This window comes from Gordionus sp. m RMFG-2023, chromosome 4 (assembly GCF_954871325.1).
Source record: "Gordionus sp. m RMFG-2023 chromosome 4, tfGorSpeb1-WG-v2, whole genome shotgun sequence".
NCBI lineage: Eukaryota > Metazoa > Nematomorpha > Gordioida > Chordodea > Parachordodidae > Gordionus > Gordionus sp. m RMFG-2023.
The window spans coordinates 17,468,137-17,491,335 of NC_088778.1; the positions used below are offsets into that span (position 1 = coordinate 17,468,137).

Genomic DNA, 23,199 nt, shown 5'->3' on the forward strand with positions numbered 1-23,199 from the left:
AATAGAAAGAGAAACTCTTGCCGTCAAATTTGGATTTATATATGGAAAAAGGCTCACATAACAAACAGATTATAAGCAATTAGTATATTTCATCCTATACCAACAACATCCACTACCAGAATACAAAGATGGGCTATTATTAGCAGGTTACTAGTATGAAATAGAATTCAAGAGTAGCCGAAAATAGCAATGATGTCGATTATTTATACAGGGAAAGACAATATTAAAAGAAACACTGGATCAAATACAATGGGGGAACCAAACCAACACCTTTAAATGCAAATGAAATTGAAAGAAAAACAATGCAAAATGATAATTATTTAAAGTATAACGTATACAAACAGGTAACCAATAAGCTATGATACATGTTTAAAGGAGTATAGCCAATTAAGGGAAATCACAACAGTTTGAGGTTGTTTACTGTGGAGAACTAAAATGATAATACCACAACAAAACCGAAACAACGTGTTAGATATGCTACATATAAGACATACTGGAATGGTAAAAATGAAGATGAGGGCAAAACAGTGGTGACCTAATAATATAAACCAAGACATAGCGACATGGGTGGATAAATGTAGAGAATGCCAGGAACATCATGATATGCTTAAAAAACATCAATTCAAAATTATCCAAAACAACCAAAAGCATGTAACCGAGTATATATTGATTATGCTAGACCATTTCAAAGTCATTAGGTTAGTGATAGATGCTAGCAGTCGATGGCCATAAATATTTACTATGACTTAAAACCACCGAAAGCACGATAAAAATATTAAGAAATACTTTGCCAGATTCGGATTTCCCAAAATAATAGTTCCTGATAACTAGCCTCAATTCAGAAGTAAAAAATTCAATGATTATAAAAAAATGAAATACCATTAGTGTTGCAGTTATTCAAAATAGCGATTAAATATTTTAAATAACAATATATCAATTTTTTTAGTTTTAAAAAAAATAGATTGTTTATAAAAAATACTTTCTATTTTTTTTACTTTTTAATTTTTGGGAAATAAATTTAATTAAGTTTTAATATTCTTGAATAAATTTAATATTTTGTTGAAATTTGGATATAAATTTTGAAATAAAAGAAATAAATTGAAGAAAAATAATCTGACTTAAACAAATGGTGTTCATATACATGATTTTCTTATTCTAGATTAATGTGGTTATTATTATTAAAAATATTTATGAATTCATTCTTTGACAAGTTCACATATCAAATCGGAAGAAAACATTCTAGGACAGGGTTCCTAATATATTATTCTTATTAGGTTACACAGGTAAAAAAAAAATTTTTTTATATTGTTCCTTAAATTTAAAAAATTAAATTTTTTTATTGCACAACGCAAATTTTGGAAAATAATTAATTTTTAAAATAATTAAGGATTTTGGTAATAAATTTTTTGTTGTAAGTATAAATAGTATAGTTACAGCTTTAATATTTTTCATATTATATATATCATTAATTTTTGTTCAACAATTAGTTAAGAAAATTAGGAAGAAATTTACAAATAAAGTGAGTAAGTTCGATTATTCAAATTTTGTGGATGTAATTTCTATGACATCTGCTTAGTCTTTAGATTTTTCTGAGGGTATAAAAAATAGTCTGAATTTGATTTTACTTGAACTTAAAAATTCAAATATTAAAAAAATAAATAATTCCAGTGGGAAATGAAGTATCTACTGTTTGTAAAAATATTGATATCGAAAGATATAAATGATAATTTAAATTCACTTGTGAGTGAAATTAGAAAGTAAATTTTTGAGATTGTGGTTGATAAACCAGAGGTTAGTATTAGTGTTATTAATAATGATAAGCAAAGTGAAAGTGAATATTTGATTATATGTGAGAAGAAATTAAAGAAAAGTTTAAAAAATCTTTCTAAAAACATATATATACTTAGAAATAAAAATAAAGATTTTTGTGATCGAAAAATTCTCTAATAGTGATAAAAATGTAGTTTGTCATCGATGTGGCTTCTTAGGTCATATAAAATGAAATTGCATGGTAAAAGATGTAAATTTTAAAAATGATTTTACAAAGAGACCACCAGTATTGATAAATCCGGTGGTTAGTAACATAAAAATCCTATTATTTCAAATCTAAGTGAAAAAGATATGTATAATATGGATAGTGCTCGAATGTGCTTCAGATGTGAAGAAATGGGTCATATTGCTATGAAATGTGCTCAATCCATGAGTGGATTGCAGTGACTATATGATTTGCGAGAAAGTCATATAAAAATTGAGAAACCAAAAAATTAAATAATTTATCTATAAATTAAATTTTTATTTTCTCCAGACATGCTTTTAAGCATAATTAATATACTATTCCTCCTGAATGGGACATTTAATTTTAATGGTATCTAGTATATCTGATGTTAGATATATTGTACTTAGGCATTATTTTTGATGCCTAGAACTCAAATTCAAACTCTGCAGTTTTATATATCTTAAAGCTGTAATAATTTCTCTTTATCTTTTGATAAGATTTTCATTCAATACAATTCATTGTAACCAGACTATGTAAAACATGACCCAATAACAGATGGTGCTCAATTCACCTAATCAAACACCCTTTCTATATAAGTAAAATTATGGTAACTTTTGGAATTTAAGATTTTTAATAGATTAAATTCTAAAATGATGTAAAAATAATTAGGCTGTTAAAATAGGTATAAAATAAGAATTCATCCTGATTCACACAAAAAATTTACAACAGTTGGCCAATTATCAAAATAAAAATGCATAAAATATGGGAATTATTTTTTAAAAAAATTCGCGCCGGCCATGCACAGCCGATATGAAAATTTGATTTTTATAATGGGAGGCGTTTTCGGCGTGGCCAAAAACATCGGGCCGGCGCACAGGCCTACTCCTAACCCAAAAATCCTTGAATGTTAAATGGAGCACTCCAAATCTGGACCGATGACATGATTTTAAAGAATTTAAATTTATAACCATTTATATTTGTTATTAGTAAATATTTTATTTTAATTTATTCAAATTAACCATATGTTCCATAAAATCTTTGTGCCCACTAAATTTCTGTATATAAAAACTAAAGTGCAGGCTAAAATGTAGAAGGTGCGAATCGAAGTATCGTCGGCATCCAAATATTTTAATTTGCATTCATTTAAACCAGGGTAATTTGCATTGGGATAATTTATCTTTGTATATATTTGGCACCTATATTTTTTTAGAAAAAAATAAAAATATTTTAAATTCAACAATTTAATCAATATAAATAACAAATTACGAATTAGAGAATATCAATTAAAAAGATTAATTCGATTCGATCAAATAAATATCATATTAGCAAATATTTTATCCAAAATTTTTTAGTCACCTAATGTCTTATTTCAAATGATTACTTTTTTTAAAAAAACAGTTGTTTTCGTGAAAAGGCATACCATGCTTTTTTTTTTAAAGTGATTATGTTGCTACAAAAAAAAATATTTAAAATATATATTATATGCAACATAAAAATCAAAGAACGTTAATATTCAATGGTCCATTACTTTTTGTCAATTTTTTTAATTAAATGTGTCCAGACATAAATTTTTAAAAATGCTCAAATTAAATAAGAGCATTATAATTCTCAGCTCACTTTTGTCTCTTCAAACGATGCCACCATTTATATGTCAATTAGGCCTATTCAAAAAAAACGAATTATTCGAATAAAACGAATTATTCAATAAATTGCTTTTTTTTAAATAAATCTAACATTTGTCATTTCTATTTGATAACCTGCCAATCTGACAGGTGATGTGTTTATAAAAAGACTAGCAAAAATTTTAATTTCCCGTATTTTTTCAAAATTAATTATATTAAAAATTACACAAACCAAAAGTATATAAAAATATATACAAAACAAAGGTATATAAAAATATATTATATCTTTATAATAGAATATTGTTAGCTAGCCTAATTATGTTAGAGGAGAATGATTCTGATGAAATAGTTATGGTTGATGTTGACAAAATTTCTTCACAAAAAAGAGCGATTATATGGGATCAATATCAACTCAATGGTGAAAAGGCTGCTTGCAATCATTGCAAGAGCATTATTAAATGCAAAGGCAAAACAACATCGTCTCTTATTAATTATTATAATAGGTTTCATTCACATCTCTGTAAAAACAGTAATAAAATTGACACTTTTTTAAAGCCTATATCACCTTTTTCTTTATCTAAAAAAATTAATTATAAAGATAACTTACTAAAATTATTTATTAATAACAATTTATCTTTTAAAATTGTTAATTCACCTGATTTTAAAAATTTTATAAATGATCTTGATTCTTCTATAAAATCAATGTGCTCCAATACTCTTAAATTGCACATGTATAATACATTTGCAGAAAAAGAACAGTTGATAAAGGATATAATATCCAAAAATAAAAGTCAGATTAATTTTTCATCTGATATTTGGACTAGCCCAACTCAGGTTCCTTTTTTAGGGTTAACAGCCCATTTTATTGATGATAATTTTAAAATAAATAACATAGTTTTGGATGTTGCTCCAATAAATGAACAACATTCAGGTGAAAACATATTTAAAGCCTTTATTAAAATAATTAAAAATTATAATTTGGAGAATAAAAATTTTTATATAACTCTAAATAATGCTACTAATAATAAAACATTTATTGATACATTTTCTTTAAAATATCCATCAATAAAAATAGGGCACATTCGATGCTTTGCTCATGTTATTAATTTAATATCCAAAGAAATTTTAAAAATTTTAAATCCATCAATTTTAAAACTACGAAACATTAGGATGATACGTAATTCTCCTAAAAAATTAAATTTATTAAAAAATATTTGTAGTTCACTACATCCTCCTATAAATTTTTTAAAACCCAAATTGGATTGTGAAATAAGGTGGAATAGCACCTACCAAATGATTGAAAGGGGCTTATTGTTAAAGCCTGCTATAAAAAAATTAGTTAATGAAGTTATAACTAATATTATAATTCTTCAAGAAAAACAATTATCAGAGGTAAACTAAAATTTATAAGTAGGTAAATAATACTTTATTGACATAACATACAGGAGGAATGGTACGATCTTGTAAAAAAATCTATCCTATTGCCTTTGTATGAGACTACAAATATGGTTTGTGGGGAAAATTATCCTACTTATAATTTGGTTATACCCTATTATATTCTAATTCTTGAACACTTAAAAAATGAGAAACCTTGTTTCCATAAAACCTCTAACAATGATTTCAAAGTGGCATGTGATAAATTGTTGGGCTATTACAATTTAACTGCAGATGATGCAATAATAGCTACAATATTGGATCCCAGGCTCAAAATAGAATATTTTAAATCAATATCTCTTGATTATGATATTGATATATCCAGGTTAACAGAGAAATTTAAAGAGATTTACAGCAGATATACAGGTATTTAATTTACCCCCATTTAAATACATATCATTTTATTTTATAAGATGCTGATAATTACAACTGCCAAAATAAGAATGAAAGTCAACAAAACAGGCTTGACATTGTTTTTAAACAAAATTATGTTCAACTATGTGAAATCAGGGTTTCGAACCGAACCGAACCGCCAAACTGGAATGAACCGTTATAATTTTCTGAACCGTAACCGTAACCGAACCGTTATAAAGAAACTATAAAAAGAGCGAACCGAACCGTTATAAATATTTTAAACCGGTTCAAAACGGTTTTAAAAAATAATTAAATTTAAACATTATTAACCTAAATTTGAAATTTGAATTTTCCTTGGGGAAATTTTTAAACTCTTTATTTCTTTTCAAATTGAATTTTTTTTACATGTCAATTAATACCACCATGTTTATTGTTTTTTCTTTTCACTTTAATAAATACTCAATTTAATAGAGATTAGGCGAATTACCAGTTAATTAGATAAGAATCTTAAAATCAAACAAGACTATTCTTTAAATTAACAAGTTTATTCTTATATATATATATATATGTATATTAGTTATTAATTAGCTTATTAATACTTGCTAATAATTTGGGGAAAATCATAATTCTAACTAACATCTAAAGAAAATCAGGTACTGATTACTTTTAATAAAATACTGTTTTATATTAATTTCTTATTAATTAATATTTTCATAATGAATAATTTATAATGACTTAAATGAATATTAGAATTCTGAAATTAAAAAAAACATATGATTGTTAATTAATATTCCTGTATTTTATGGTTAATTTATTTATTTCCATTTACACTTTAGTGGATAATTTCTTGAAATAATAACTACTTACTGATTAACCTTCTAAATCTTATAGTACCAAATAAAATTTAAACACATGAAATTCAATTGGATAATTATAAAATGATAAAGTATCCATTAAAGTTTTAATTTAATTAACTTTAATTTTTTAATAAAAGACAGTTGTTTTTGGAATTTTAAACAGCTTTTCTATTTCTTTTCTTCTTATTTTATATCTTATCTTTTTGCTTCTTTCTTTTCTCTATTAAATCAAATTATTTATTAAAATGGTATTAGTAAGCTCCATTCACTTATTTAGTTTCATCTGTGTACAAGGTTTGTTGTTAGTATCTTTGAGGAAAAAATCGGCATAATTATATGAAGGGTAGGCCTGCATATAATTCACGTTTTTGGGGGAGATCTTGTCAGATAAGATAAATAAAAAATTATACTGATTCTATTAAGAAATTTATTTATTCTATTTTTATAATAAAAGATTCTGATCTATTCATCATCATATAGCATATTAGTATCTATTAAATGGTTCGGGAAAAGTCAAATCCTGTGCGATCATATTTTAAATTAGATATTGTAAAAAATCAATCTACTTGTAAACTAGAAAACTGTGGTAAAGTTTTAACCGGGGACCATGCAGCAAATCTTGAACGACATATAGAAAGATTCCACGATAAGGAATTCAAATTATTAAAAAAAAAGAAGATAATTTGACTATTAAAAAAACAATAACAAAAAATGCAAATAATCATAATACAATTCAAAATGCTTTTACCAAAACTAATACAATACAAATTAATATTAATAAAGACACTTTAATCCGTTCCTGCACTGAGTTAATCACAGTTCATGGGAGACCAATAAAATCAATTGATGACAAAGCATTTAGAAATATTATAGATCCGATAATTGTAGGATTGGGTGGTAATTTAACCATCAATTCTGAAAATATACGCAATAATATTAAAAAAATGGCATTTGATTTTTCGCAAAATTTAAAAAAAGAAATATACCAAAAACTTATATCGTTAAAATTAGATATTGCAACTCGATATGATAGGTCCATACTGGGGATCAATATTCAATTTATAGATAATGGAGAAATAAAATTAAGAACGTTATGCATGAAAGAGATAAAAGAAAGACATACATCAGAATATCTAAAAAAAATTATTCTAGATGTTCTAAACGAACATGAAATAAGAATTGATAAAATTTATAAGATAACCACAGATAATGCAGCTAACATGATTAAATTAATCAAGCTGTTAATACATCATGATGAAGAAGATGATGAAGATGATATCCTTAATGATTATTTAGATAATGATAATTTAAATAACAATGATGATATAATTGTTAATGAAAATGAAGAACCTTTTTTTAATATTGAAAGTATTAATCTTGTACCTCATACGAGATCCATGTTAATGGGCATTAGATGTGCCTCCCACACATTTCAATTAGCAATTAATGATTGCATAAAAAATTCAAATGAAATTGTTATTATTAATAAAGCAAGAAACATTTGCAAAAAAATAAGAAATCAGACTACAATGTCTATTTTGTCCAAATTAAATTTAAAAAAGCCACTAATAGATTGTTGCACAAGATGGAATTCAATCTATTTAATGTTGGAAAGATTATTAGAGTTAAAAAACTTTTGCCAAGAAATATCGGCCCAAAGTAATGATCGTGAAAAATGTTTGTCAGAGAATGAATGGAAAATAATTAGTGATATATTAAAAGCTTTATATCCATCTTATATTTTGACAAAATATATACAAAGTGAACAAATGACCATGGGCGATTTTTATGCAGCATGGATCAAATGTATCATGCAAACTAGCAAAATAGACACTTCATTTGCCAAACTTTTCGTTTGTACAATCAAAGCACGAGAGATTAATTTGAAAAATGAAGTTTTTTGCTCAGCTATATATCTCGACCCAAGATATAATGTATTTTGATCATTTGAAGAAAAAGATATCGCCAAAAAACATCTTTATAAAACTTGGAACTTAATCCAAAATTTAAATAATCAGAATATTGAAAATCTAGATACTATTCCTACGTGTTCACATTTGAAAGATAACTTAGATGATGATTTTGAAGATTTATTAATGTCGCATGAAAGCCTTAATAAGAATAGTTCTCAGGGCATAGAAAATTATAATAAATGTGTAGAAATAGAGTATATAATTCGGTCATTTGATAATATAGAGAGATTAGAAAAATATGCAAATCTTTTGAATTATTGGGAAAATGTAAAGAATAGTATGCCAGAACTTTATAAGTTAGCTATGGTTGTGCTAGCAGTTCCAGCTACGCAGGTATCCGTAGAAAGAGCATTTTCTAGCCTTAAGTTTATACTCTCTGCGCAAAGAACTAAATTAAATCCTGAAATATTAGAAAATATTTTAGTTATCCGTTCCAATTCTCTTTTTAAAAATAAATAATATAAATTTCATTATATTTATGTGTTATTTTATTCCTCATTGTATTTGCGCATGTTTGTGTTTATCTTATTTATGAAATAAAAAGAATTGATTTGTCTAATTTATATTTACTAAGTTTAATAAAAATATCTATAGATTATCATTCATGGTTAAATTAAATAAGAAATTATAAAAAGAATTTTCTCTAAAATTAATATATACATGGTTAATGATTAATTTTTTTTAAAATTAAATTTATAAAAACCGGAACAAACCGAAAAGAACCGTTATAAATTATAAACCAAACCGAACCGATATGATTATTTTTTTAAAAAACCGAAATGGAACAAAACCTTTATAAAATTTTAAACTAAAAACCGGAACGAACCGAACCGTTATACTAAACGGTTCGAAACCCTGTGTGAAATCGATTTTTACCTGAGTGAACCAAGATCAAAGAGTGATACTGATCCATTAATGTGGTGGAAGACAAATGCACATAGGATCCCCATACTCTCAAAAATGGCAAGAGATTATTTATCTATACAAGGAACATCAACTGCGTGTGAAAGACTTTTCTCAGTTGGCACTAATTTGTTGTAAAAAAACAGCATGTCGTATAAAGAAGAAAATATAAGAAAAACCCTTTGCCTTAAAAATTGGCTTAAAATTATAAATTAAATGAATAATATAATATTTTAATTTTGTTTAAAACTTGATATTTATTTGTCATCGGATTATTATAATTTTTTCTGTTTGAAATCAAATTTGCAATAAAAAAATTTGTCAATATATTTGAGTATGATTTATTTTATTAAGAAAATTTATTTCAATTATTCGAAAATTATTCGAATCGAATACAAATAGTAGATTTTATTATTCGTACGAATTCAAATAGTAAATTATTCGATTTGCACTATTCGATTCGAATACGTTTTTGAATAGGCCTAATGTCAATACAGTACTAATGATATAATGTTTTAAATAAATCAACTTACCAAAGATAGTTATCGAAATTGTTCTCATGCCAACTGTTTTCCAAGACTGTGACACTAATTTTGATAAAGTAACAAATAATGATAATGATCGAACAGATTAACCAAAAGTAAAACTCCCCTTTAATAACACTTTTATCTTTACCTGTATAATATGGAAACTTATAATATATGATGATATATTTGTAATTACATTTAACACTTGATATGTACAAACCTAATAGTGATATAATGAATATAGGAACCAGTATAAATAAGTCAAATTTGTTTGTAGAAATATTCAAAAAACATATTCCCAATCTATAGCTTCCAACAATCTAATATTAAAATATTAACTGTAAGACATTTAGTATTCATATAATATCGATATTTTTTTATATACTATATTAAAAATTAATTTTATTAAATTAACTATGTACTAGCGCTTTTCCTGGCTATAGTTGAGGAAGTGGCCTGGAAAGAGGGCTTAGGGTGGGCCTTAGGCTGATAACATGGAGAGGGATGTATAACTGAAATTTTACACTCATGACTTTCAGATTTATTGCTAACTTCGTTATTATATTTTATGGATGATTTTAAAAGAGGTAAGATTTTCCATCGGCGATATGAAGAAGACTGAAAACTCTTTGAATGAATAATTATAATTTTGTTTAAGCGCTTTCAATGAAGATAGAAAATATGGGTTAGTCATTTGAAAAATAACTAAAAAAAAATTTTTTTTAATTTATTGGTTCATGGTTAAAAAAAGATAACATGAAAAACAGGACAAAAAATAGTATTTAAGATCTATTAAAAAATAGAATTTCCAGACCCCTGGACGCTAAAGGGAAAAGAAAAAATAACCCATCCCTCGAGGTGTGACAGGGGCCTATCACTTTTTATGACCTAAAATTTATCACAACATGTCACATCCAAAAAATCCAAAATGTAAGCAAGTGACATTAGCACAACTTAATGAATTAAAAAATCCAAAATGTAAGCAAGTGACATTAGCACAACTTAATGAATTAAAAAATCATGGAGCGGGTGGAGAGAATAATATAGGGCTATAGCCAAGATTAGCAAATTATTTCAAACAAAAAGAGGGAGAATTTAACCATAATTTTAAAAACTATTATTAAGCTTTTACATAAGAAATATGAAGACAAAATATTCTAAGAATCTATATAAAATAAATCTTATTAATTTTTTTAGAAGATTTTACACTATTAAATTGTTAATTTTTGTTTTAAAATCAAATTCGGGCCTTGCAAATGGTACCTCTGCAGGTCTCTTATGATAATAAAAAATAATAAGAAAAACCGAACCAAAAAATTACGTGAAAAATCCATATTAAAGACATTAAGTAAATAGACTATCCAGACCCCTGAGCAGCGCTTTAAAAGAGAAAAAGATAATATCCCCGAGATGTGATATATGCCTATCACTGATAAAATTTTCAAGCTTTCATGAAAATCTACCATGTTGTCGCATTCAAAAAAATATTATATATAAAATATAAGTTATCAGGGATTAGGATAGAACAAACAATAAGAAAATTTTATATTATTTTAACTTTATAAAAATGCGTTTAATTTATATTTTTAAATTATAAATTTTGGACCGAAATAAAATTTAAGCCGAGTAGAGCTCAGGTCAATTAAAAAATTAAATTTGAAAGGTTCTAGGTACCGTAATAGTCGATCTAATCCATTTTTTAGTTTAAATTTTAAAGACCCATAGCAGGAACTAGAGACATGCAAAATCAAAACTTTTAAGTGGAGACTGCGGCCTAGTGCCAAATTTTTTAATCTAGGTTTGGCGCATGGTGACAGGAATTTTTAAGAAATCACTCAAATATTAATTCTCCATTTTAATGTTATCTATCTAATGAGTTTAAATACTCAACAATAATAATGATTTATTATAATTAGTGCTGTAAAGTCACGTCAAAAAAAGTAATGTCGTTACTAGATAACGAGTTTGTTTGTTTTTGAATAACGGTAATGCAAAAAGTTACTTTAAATTTTTCCTTAAAAAATATGGAAAAAACATATTTTATTGTATTATAAAATTATTTTTATTTATTTTTTAAATTTTAAAAATAATTTAAGCCGAGTTTAAATTCGTTCATTTTTATTTAAAATTTTTGTGGTTAAATTTTCAGTCAAGATTGTTAATCTAATTAATATAGAATCAATCAAGATATGCTAATTTATATTCTTATTTTCCAATATTATAATTTATTTTATAAAGATTATTATGTCAATTGTTAATATCAGGTGAAGGTGATTTAACCTGCCCTGGCCCCAATATGAAACATTTTTTACAGCAATAAAGAAAATTAAGCGTACAAAGTCTATACTTTGTAAAATTGTTTCCAACTCAAATATTTTCATAATTATGGAATAAACTAGGACAATCACGAAACTGTGCAGTTTTTAAGGGGAAAATGGGAAAATATCTGATTAAACCGGTTATAACAAGATGGAACTCTTTTTATAACTCCTGAAATTAATAATCTCATTAAGGAGAATTGGCGAATCTTGTGATAAATTCGAATTACAGAGATTTTCAAATAACGACAGATGGTTCATAGATATACTGTATGATTAGTGTTAATTAAAAAATATATGTATTATGAAATGTGACAAAGAAAAGGACACTAAATTATTTTCTGATAAAGATAAAATATCTTGATGATGATCTGAATGATATCTGATCATTTTGAAAATCAATTGCTGTTAAAAATAAAATATTATAAAAATATAAGATCTCATCTTTATTATTTTTGTATAATTTTATTTATATTATATATAGGAAATTTTTGTAAATAATATTTAATATTTCAAGTAACGATTAACGGGTTACTTTCTGAATAGCTAGTAACGCACGTTTCTTTATCGCTAGGTTATGAGTAACGGTAATACCTTTTTTTGACGTAACGAGTAACGCGTTTCTTTTTTGAAGTAATGTTTAGCACTAATTATAATATATATGGAAATGAATTAAATAATTCCCAACTCCTGTAAAAAAAATTTTTAAATATATATTAAAATTGTGATATTCAATCACGGAAAAAAAATGCAAAATAGGAAGGATATATAAAATCCATATTTTCATTGGTATGACTATTTTTATTAGAGATCTGCAGGCCCGACCCTGGCTTAATTTTTCTAAATATATCCGGGGCAGGCCTAGAAATTTTTTTTAACTATATATAAAACTTAAAAATAAATATATTATTTTTAAAAAATCCTATTTCAATTTTTTCTGTTAAGCTATTCAATATCTTCATAAGTATTTTACAGTTATAAGCTCATATTTTTTTCCTCCACCTAGGACCTTTTGTAATGTATTTACCCAGTTTACGTTTCAAGGACGTATTTTTAAGTTATATTTAAAAAAGTTTTGCTTATTCCTTTGAGTGGTAAGATAGTGAACAGGCAAAAATTAACTCATGGTTTGGAACCATAATCAATTCTATAATATACATTTCTGCTTAAATTTTAATTCCCCAGAGGAAGATCATGGATATTGCTATTGCATCTTATTCCCACCCACTAAGCCTATATGAGTGTAGGTAAATACTATTTAAATATTAATGCAAACTTGTGAAAAGGCGTATGTTAGTATGAGCAAAACCAGTGGTATTCCCCATGCAATGCAGTGAATTGTCAATAAATAAGATTTATTTTTCTAAAAAGAGATGATATGAATTAAAATTGAAAAATTATACAAAAAAAATACTCTTTTCATTCTTGACAATTGATTTGTATTAATCAAATTCCATATTTGAGAAGACAAAGTAGAAAAATATATTAGAATAAAAGATAAATTGCAAGGAGTTGTGATGTCGTTTCTAATATATAATAAATTAAAATTAAAAATAAAAATTAGAGATCTATATAAGTCATTGAGCTATGCCTGAATTTTTCCATTTTTAAGCCTCACCTGAATTCTTTTTTAAAATTTCGGCTCAGTCGTTTTCTGATTTTTAAATATTGATTATTTTATGGCAAGGTTCAAACTTAAATTATTAAAATTTTTACTATATTCTGTAAATTGTTTCAAATGGAAATATGAGCAGAAAATGAATATTAAATGATTCATTGTACGATTTTTGAACTGTTTAATATAGATATAATTTAAATTTATTTTTTATCGGACCAGGTCATAGTCAAGTTAGTAATTTTTTTTATCTTTGAGTCTAATAGAATTTTTTTTAAATTATGTTATTTTACCGCCTTCTTCAGGCTAGGCCATATATATAGGCTATTGATAGAGTGTGTGTGTGGGGTGGGGGGGGGGTGTTTAAAAAGAATTATGATATAAATTCTTCATAAAAAAAATATCTTAGACTTACATCATTTTCTAAATAAGAGCATCTTAGATAAAAGATACTTTTTATAAAAAAATTTATATCCCTTCTGTTCACAATAAGCCATAAAGTTGATGAGGAAGCTAAGAAATCCTGTAGTCCATAAAAATTGATATATCATCCTCCCTCCAAATGTTGTAAGAAGTGTGTGAGAAACCACAACAGTATATAGGGAAAAATACCCCAATAAGCCGAAAAATAAATGACAACATATTCTATGATCATAAAATGAAATCCCAAGATTTTTCAAATAATTTAGAATTTTTTTTTAAATTATCTTAAACGCTAAAAAACACATAATATTTTGACACCTAATAAAATGTTAAGGCATATCTTCTAAATCGCTAAAGTAAATTTGAAATTAATATTATTAGATGATAAAGTGTAAACACTAGTATTTAAGTTGAGTTATCAGAAAAATTACTAAAAATAGTGGAAATATTATCATTGCTGCTCCCAATTTGATGATTACCAATGTGGGAATCTGGGAATTTAGATATTTCCTCCATTTTTAGCGATATTTTTAAAATTCTCAACTTAAATACAAGTGTTTACTCTCCTAGCATCTATTAATATTAATTTCAAATTTACTTAAAAAAAATTCAGGAGATATAAGGGAGATTCCCAATTTTTAGCGATTTTTGCTTTACGATTTAGAACGGGAACCATTGCGAATAATGTATTAAAACGTAGAGATGATGCTATATATGAACATTTCAATGCAATAAAAGGCATTTTTTTAATCTTTTGAAATCATTTTAAGGCATTATAATTGAATTGCGAGTAATACTAATATCACGCATACCCTTTTATTAATTTTAACATGAGGTTTATATTAATATTGGTTTTCAGAACCCAAGTATAAAATACCAATATCTTTATGTGAGGTGAATGTAATTCATCGCATATTATATACTTCCTTTAACCTATTATTGTTAATATAGCTAAAATTTCCAATGGAGATTTTATGGGATGCTGCTTAACATATTCCCTAAATTTTTAATTCAATTAGTATCTTGCGAATTAATATCGTTTTTTACGTATCCTAATCTGTGAATAAAATATTTAATTGACAACATTTTTCCTTTAACTCTCTTTCGAGAGCATTTATCAATTCTGGTGTATTGAATAAGAATCCAAAATAATTTTTAAAGAGTTCCAATCAGGGTTGTCATGTCTCCCCCCCATCAGCGGGAGACTCCCGCAATTTTTTAGTTTACACGCAGACATCCCTCTCCCTCAAAACTACCGCAATTGAAAATCTCCAGCAAAAATCTACCACAATTTTTTCATTTCTCCCGCATTTTTTTTTAGTACTTTAACGTTTTTAATATATAAATAATAATTTTGAGAGACAGTAATTGATTATTTTTAAATTAAATTTTAAATATTTATTCGAAAAACAGGTCTAGTTTGTAAATTTCTTATCCTGTTTTATTTTTATCCAATAATAAATCAACATCATTTCATTCATATAAGTCAGTACAGGGGATTATATCAACATCGATTGCAATACAAAAATATTCTCCAAAAATAATAAATAATACAGATGCAACTACAGTTGCGGAAATCGTATACACCTATCATGTAGTTCAACACTCACAGAGCTATATCATCACAATGTGGGTCGAATCTTTTTCCCATGATATTTAACGACTACAATATAAGTGAAAACCTTACTTGTGACATAAATGAGCAAAGCTATTACAGGTGTTTTAGTATCTGTGTTAAAAAAATTTTCCTCGGATAGTGAAAAATCCAACGATGTAGCTAGCCACATAATGTAAATATAGTTGATTTATGGTTATCAATTGCATATCAGCTTTCTGCGCTGATAATACCTCTGTAAATTTTGTCAAAAACCAAAGTGTATTTACCGAATTGAGGCAACACAATAATGAATTAATACCAATTGGCTGTATATACCATTTATTACATTTCTTGCAAGAAGGCAATGAATGTACTATCTGTGGATTTCGAAATAATTATGATGAAATGTTTTAACGAAGCCATCGATAGAATTTTAAAATTTTACAAACCCTTAAAAAAATACTTTTTAAATAAAGATTTTAAAAGCTGTCCTAAAATTTTGAAAAATTTTTTCGAATATGAAACGGCAAAAGCATATTTGGGATTAGTTTCACATGTAGGAAATCTACTTCATGCAGTTAATATTCAGTTGCAATCAGAACTTTATTAATAAAGATTCACAAAATCATGCTACAGCTCTGTTCAACTCTACAGTTAAAAATTGATAATAAATTTTATGGCGCTATTACTAAAAATATTATATTAAAATTTTCAAATAATACTCTAATTAATAAATTTTTAAATGAAGCAGATATTTTTATTAAGACGATTTTGGAATATTTACAATCAAAATTTGATCTTAATAACTATTTACAAATGTATAAATATTATGACCTTGGAAGAGAAACCGTCAATTGATGGTTTTTGTAATTTAATAAATATATTAAAAAATACCGAAAGACATTGATGTCTTGTTTGAAGAGATTGTATTTCTCTCTATTTTTTATGATTCGCCAGAATACTTAAATTTAGATGAACTAAAAGCAGAGGAGAAATGGGTAGAATTTTTTTGTAATAACAATAAATCCCCATACTTGGAAAAAATATGCAATATGTCTTCTCCTTACCTCATTCGAATGCCTCATCCAAATTTTTAGCCTGATGAGGACAGCCTGGAAAAAGGAGAGAAATCGGATTGCTTTAACAACATTAGAGGCCGAGCTAATGGTTAAAAAAATTTATATGTCATCCCAGGAATTTTATAAATATCTCAATAACGACGATAAACGTTTAGTTCCATTATTTAAATCTCAAATAAAATATAATTAACAATATATAACTATTTAATTTTCCATATGTTTTTAATATTTTATAAAATCTTATTTATACATTCGCATAAAATAAACATATATTTTACATTGTAAATCAAAAATAGAGAGACTTACAATATCCTTAAACAAGACATCAATGTCTATCGGTATTTTTAAAATATTTGAACATTTCAATATAGTTTTAGCAATGGCGCCATAAAATTTATTGTCAATTTTTAACAGGGATGTGAACCCTTCGACAAAAAAAAGGGTCCGGGTTCGGGTCCGGTAATAAATTTAAAAAGGACCCGGGTCCAGGGTCCGGGTTCAGAGGAAACATAAAAATAATGACTCAAAATAAGACTTTTTTTCATTCATTTTTTATTATACTTCAATATATACACATTTATAATTCGAAATGAGATAATTTATATTTTAAATATTTTATTCAATCACACATTCATGATATCTTCTAAAATATCATCCTTCAGATTTCCACGTAAATTAGTCAACGATGAAAATCCACGTTCTACACTTACCTAAAATAGATAGTCATTTTTATAATATATAAATTATTGTACTTGTGTTGCCGGTACAGCAATGACGATTCTAGAAAAGGTATAAAATTCTGGATAAATTGAAGAATTTTCCTCCCAGAATTTTAAAATGTTTGCATCTCTATTTATTCTCATAACTTCCGAGAACTTTTCTTATAAAGATATAATAGATATTTTTTGCTCCTTTCTATCAGATGATAATTTAATTTTTTTTTCTCTATCTAATAGTAAAATTTCCAGATCATCAATATCGTTATCATTATCATTGTTATCGCTACAACCAGTAGATATTGTTGTAACCACCAATGTATTGTAAATAATAGTTTTGGGTATGCCATAAATCTTCAAGATGGTCTATAGCCATTTGTTTTTGCTCACTACTTAATAAAACCTGATATCGCGGGTCTAAATATATAGAAGCATATACAACACTATTTTGTAAATATTGTTGCTCTCTTATTTTCGTATTTTCTAATACTTCATTTGAAAAAGAACTTGTTAATCTCCCTAACTCTAATCGACATCTTAACCATATGCCATAAAAATCTGATAAACATAATTGTTCTGCTTGCACTCTCAATGTTGTTATTTTTAAAGGAACCAGCACACTAGTAAGCTCTTTTACTTGATTCCAATCATCTTCTGACAAAATGATTTCACATGCTCCTATGATAAAATCATTACAGAAATCTTTCAAACTTAATAATCGCTCTAGCATCATACATATAGAGGACCAACGTGTTGTGCAATCTAAAATTTTTACCTTTTCATGGATTTTAATATTCTAACAATTGTGGGATTTCTTAAATATTTTACAACATCCCTTGCTTTATCAATTATAGTTTTAAAGTGACTATTTTTTAGGGAGATTCCACGAAAAAAATTAATAAAATTATAAAAATTTTACAATATTTTTTAAAAATTAATAAAATTATAAAAATTTTATATTATTTTTTAAAAATTATATTTTTACATTAATTTAAAAAAAAATAATTTTAAGTTAAAAATTTTTAGCACCCTGAACCCTTGGACCCTCCATTTTTTAAAAGGGTCCGGGTTCAGCCAAAATACGAGGGTCCAGGAGGGTTCAGGGTTCACATACCTGATTTTTAACTGTAAAGATGAACACATCTGCAGCATAATTTTATGAATCTTTGTTAAGATTCTTCCAATTGCAAGTACACATTAACAGCATGTAGTAGATTTCCTACATATGAAATTATTCCTAAATATATCTCTGCCATTCGCTATTGAAAAAAAATTTCAAAATGTTAGAACAGCTTTTATAATCTTTATTTAAGAAATATTTTTAGGTTCATAAAATTTTAAAATTCTATCGATGGCGGGTATTAGGAACATATCGCAACCAACATTGTGCTGACTCAATTCTATAAATACACTCTGGTTTTTCCAAATTCACTGAGGCATTATCAGATCAGAAAGCTGACATGCAATTTATTGATAATCCCGAATCTGCTATATTTTCCATTATATGATTAGCTATGTCTTTGGATTTTTTACTATTTGAGGGGAAAAAAATTAATAGTTTTCTTGAAACGTCTTTAATTTTGTTGAAATAGCGGAGGATAAAATATTTCCCTTATTAGATGCATCTGTTAATTGCATATCTATGCCCATCTTTCAAATCGTCATAAATTGACCTCCTGAATTCAGGTTCTAAAACATTGATGATATCCTTTCTCATTTTTGTTCTACAAGTAAAGTTTTCATTTATCTTGGAGTCAAATTTTATGGGGAAAGATTCTACCTACATTGTAATGATAAGTAGTTCTGTTTGTACTACAAGATAAGTGATTACAATTGCCGCAACTGTAGTTGCATTTGTATTATTTCTTATTTTTGGAGAGGATTTTTTTTTTGTAATGGATGTAGATACACTCTTTTGCACTGATTATAATGTGATTGAACAATAATAAATAAAATAATTATCATTGAAATGGGTACAATATTAACTTATTATGTATTTAAACGTGATACGTGATAATAAAGCGCCTATCCCTATAATGTTATACACACACAAGGTAGATTTCCAATTGCGGATGTTTTGTGGGACATTCGCATAAAATATATTTTTTACATTGTAAAATTAAAATCGTTTGTTTCTTTATAAAATTTTATCTTGTTTACATTCTTTTATATTTAAAAAGGATCTTTGGTTATTTTTTATAAATTAATATATTTTAATAAATCAAGATGTTATTCTACTTTGAAAAATAGTTACCGAATTTGCATTTATATAAACTAATTATAAAAAATAATAGGCTGATAATTAGTCAATTCAAAATCCCGGCCGCCGAAGGCCGATATTTTGCAGGCCTTTTTTTAGCAAATTTTTTATTTCCACCACAATTTTCATATTTCCCCAAAAAATACCAAATTTCTCCCGCAATTTGAAAATTTTGACCTGGCAACCCTGGTTCCAATTGCTGGAAACGTTCCTCCAACGAATTTCTTGCTTGATATAGTAATCCATTGAAAAATTCAATCTCATATTTTTTTTGAGGATCATGTATTAGCGTGTCATCTCCTTTGTAAGAAAATTTTTGAACTTTGCATCTACGAATTAATATTATTGAAGGTGCTCTTCTAAACTCATTTCCGATTCCTGCGCAAGCTCTTTTGCTAAGTCAATGGAATTCTGAAAGCCGTTCCCTTAAAGCGATCTAATAAAAATCTTGCCTACTTTCTATAAGTATAATGACTTTTTCCAATTCAATATTCTCACTTTGCATCACCTTACTTATTAAATTCACCTGGGTTAATATATCAAAACAGATGACAATACCAAAAATGGAAATTGTTTTTATTCTTTAGCCAATGAAATAGCTTTTGTGCAGCATTTTGGGTCATAATCTTTTCAGATACATCTATTAGTGCAGCGTAAATATCCCCAACCTGATTTCTAATGTTCTTTTTACTCTCCACCTAACAATCCCACTGTGTTTCAGGAAACGAGTTTAACATAAAATTATTTACATGATCCTTCAAAATTTGCCATTGCTTGAGTTGAAACAGAAAAGAGAACATATATTCATTTTATAAAAAAACATTTTGCAACTAATGATTTTCAAATACGTGTATTGAAAAAAGTTATTTATAATTTAATAATAAACAGTTAATTTGAATGTATAAAATTTTTTAAGAAAATTTTAAATTGTAAAGGTAATTGGAAGGTTTAAATTTTAACCTATATGAAATTATTGTTGATATGTAAATTTTAGTAGTATAAATAGTGAGATCGAAAATGTAATAATTCAAGAAAAAGAAAAGAGAAAGTTTTATAATTTTTACTTTTATGTTATTTTAGAATGATTTTGATTAACTATATTATTTTAATAAATTAATTGGTCATCTCAATTTTGATCATAATAATAAATGTTTTAAACAATGATGATCGTGCCATGTCACCAAGTAGCAGATTTAAGCTGTGGTAATAAAATAATAATAAATACTAATTTAAAATATTATTTTATTTCACCCAAAAATAAGATGATTATTACTTTAATACAATGATTAATATAAATATGGTAAAGAAATCATTAAATTGACATCAAATTGCATACAACAGTAAAGTTGGCATATATAAAATAAAATAATGAATATTAATTAAAAATATAAAAATAGTATAATGAAAGAAAAACTTAATAATTAACAAGATCTATGAGAAAATGTTGAAAATTGAACACTAATTATTTTTTAAGCTAAGTAATAAAGTATATATCTTTTGTCAAGAAATATTCTTTTGAAAATAAAGTATTTAGATATAAACATAAGTATTTTATTAAAAATGTCAAAAAAAATAGAGTATAAGATACACATGAAATGTAGATACAAGTATTCACAATAGGACTAACTGGATTGACAAATTTCTGAAAAAATTAAGCTTTTAAAATAAATTTAAAAATTATTTTATGTTAAATTTTTGAGAAAGTATAAAATAAAAAAATTAACTTCTTGATAACAAAGTTACTTTGAATAAAATATTAATTGATAACTCTTTGATAAAATATTAATTACTTTGTAATTGAGCTTCTAGAAGTTCCATCAGCTGAACATGCAATGCTATATCTTATATTCTCATAATTCACCATCAAGCAAGGAATAATTGAAAGGATATTCAATTTAATTCCAATAAATAAGGGCAAATTGATATAATTTAGCATTTGTTTTTTAAAATTCATAATAAATATTATCTAATTAGTAATTAAATTTAGATCACAATATTAAAAAATTACCAATATTAGAAAATAATATATTATTGTAAGAAAATTTGATGCTGTATAAATACCATAAAAAACTTTATCAAAATCATAATTATATGAATTTAATTTGCATGGGTAGCCACAGAAATCTATATCTTTATGCCATTTTTGGTACACGTTTGAATAAACTAATGGTGATAAGCAACTATGTGATTCACTACTGTTTTCAAAATTATACATTGAGCTCTAAAAAAAATTATAAAAAAATACATCAATTATTTTTTACTGGACATTGGTTTGATGACAAAGAGCAATTCAAAAAATAAGGGTTATAGTTTTTGAGAAGAAATCGGCATGAATACTTAATCAATCTACAATTACTTACACTTAAAACTTGAATCTTATTATTTTTGCATAATGGATAAGCATAGGAGCACAGATAAAACTGAATATAAGGCCAGCACTTGGGGATTTTCTCTAATACATTCCAATTTTGAATAGCGTATTCATTAGGAGTATTATTAACACTTCCTATAGAATTATATGGCATGAGATTTCCCAAACAAAAAACATTATTCTTCTCAAAACATAAAACATCAATTTCACATTTACTATTTAAATTTTCAAAGGAATAATGACTGATAATATCATATGATTCAATAGTTCTAAATAAAAGAAACTTTATTAAATATAATGAAATCATTCATTTATATTGCAAAACACAGCCTGAAATTTTAGGTTTTAAAAAATATTTTTAAAAAGGCAAGTAAGCTAAAATTGTCAAAATGACGGCTCTAAGTTGGAGTAGGAGGCCAATGACATATAATATAGACTGTCAATTAATGGATTTGAAGTAGTGTTGTTACGGCTCGTTTAGAGCCGATTTTAAAAAAGTCTAACTCAATATTTTAGCAATAAAAATATTGCTTAAGCCTCGAGTTCGTTAATTGATGTCTAAACCTTTGTGCCATCTATGATGAGAAAAATCTTTAGGCTTACGTAATATTATTCTGGATAAATATTGAGTAAACCGTTTTTAAAATCGGCTCAAATCGAGCCGTCTAACAACACTAATTTGAAGTGGCATAAATTGAAGTGACTGGTTATCATTTTTAGTATGTATTTATCAAAGAATATATGATATTTTCATAATTTTCAGATATATTTTTATTATGTTTTCTGCAAAAGGGTGTTGTTTAATAATTAGTTAAAGTTAGAATAAATACTTTTTATAATAAGAATATTATATTTTCTGCTCGTTATATTTGGATATTATTTAACCCTTCAATACTCCGGTGAAAAAATGACGTTAGTTCTCGAATGGGGTTTAATAGACCCCAATTTCAAATGTATATATCTCCAGTTATATTATTTATTTTCATTTGATATTGGATATAAGATAGATCTAACCTTAAGCTTGATAAAATAATTAAATAGTTTTATTTCTTAAACCTAGATTAAAGATGATAAGAATGATTATAATTTGTGCCAAAATTTTTTAAAAAAAAACTTTTTTTAAATTTCAAATATAAAATTAAAAAAATAACTTA

General features: G+C 26.0%; 1 protein-coding gene across 1 annotated transcript in view; it reads right to left on the reverse strand.

The window, feature by feature from the left end:
• LOC135928686 (uncharacterized) overlaps window positions 1-22,493 on the reverse strand; it is a 33,290-nt gene extending 10,797 nt beyond the window's left edge. The window contains exons 1-8 of the mRNA XM_065465142.1: window positions 21,936-22,493; window positions 21,683-21,895; window positions 21,465-21,640; window positions 13,399-13,510; window positions 13,261-13,347; window positions 9,887-9,986; window positions 9,673-9,814; window positions 3,016-3,192 (exon numbers count right to left, since the gene is read on the reverse strand). Coding sequence (XP_065321214.1) covers window positions 3,016-3,192; window positions 9,673-9,814; window positions 9,887-9,986; window positions 13,261-13,347; window positions 13,399-13,510; window positions 21,465-21,640; window positions 21,683-21,895; window positions 21,936-22,352 — 1,424 coding nt within the window. The 5' untranslated portion in view covers window positions 22,353-22,493. The remainder of the gene's footprint in view (window positions 1-3,015; window positions 3,193-9,672; window positions 9,815-9,886; window positions 9,987-13,260; window positions 13,348-13,398; window positions 13,511-21,464; window positions 21,641-21,682; window positions 21,896-21,935) is intronic.
• Window positions 22,494-23,199: the final 706 nt, after the last annotated feature.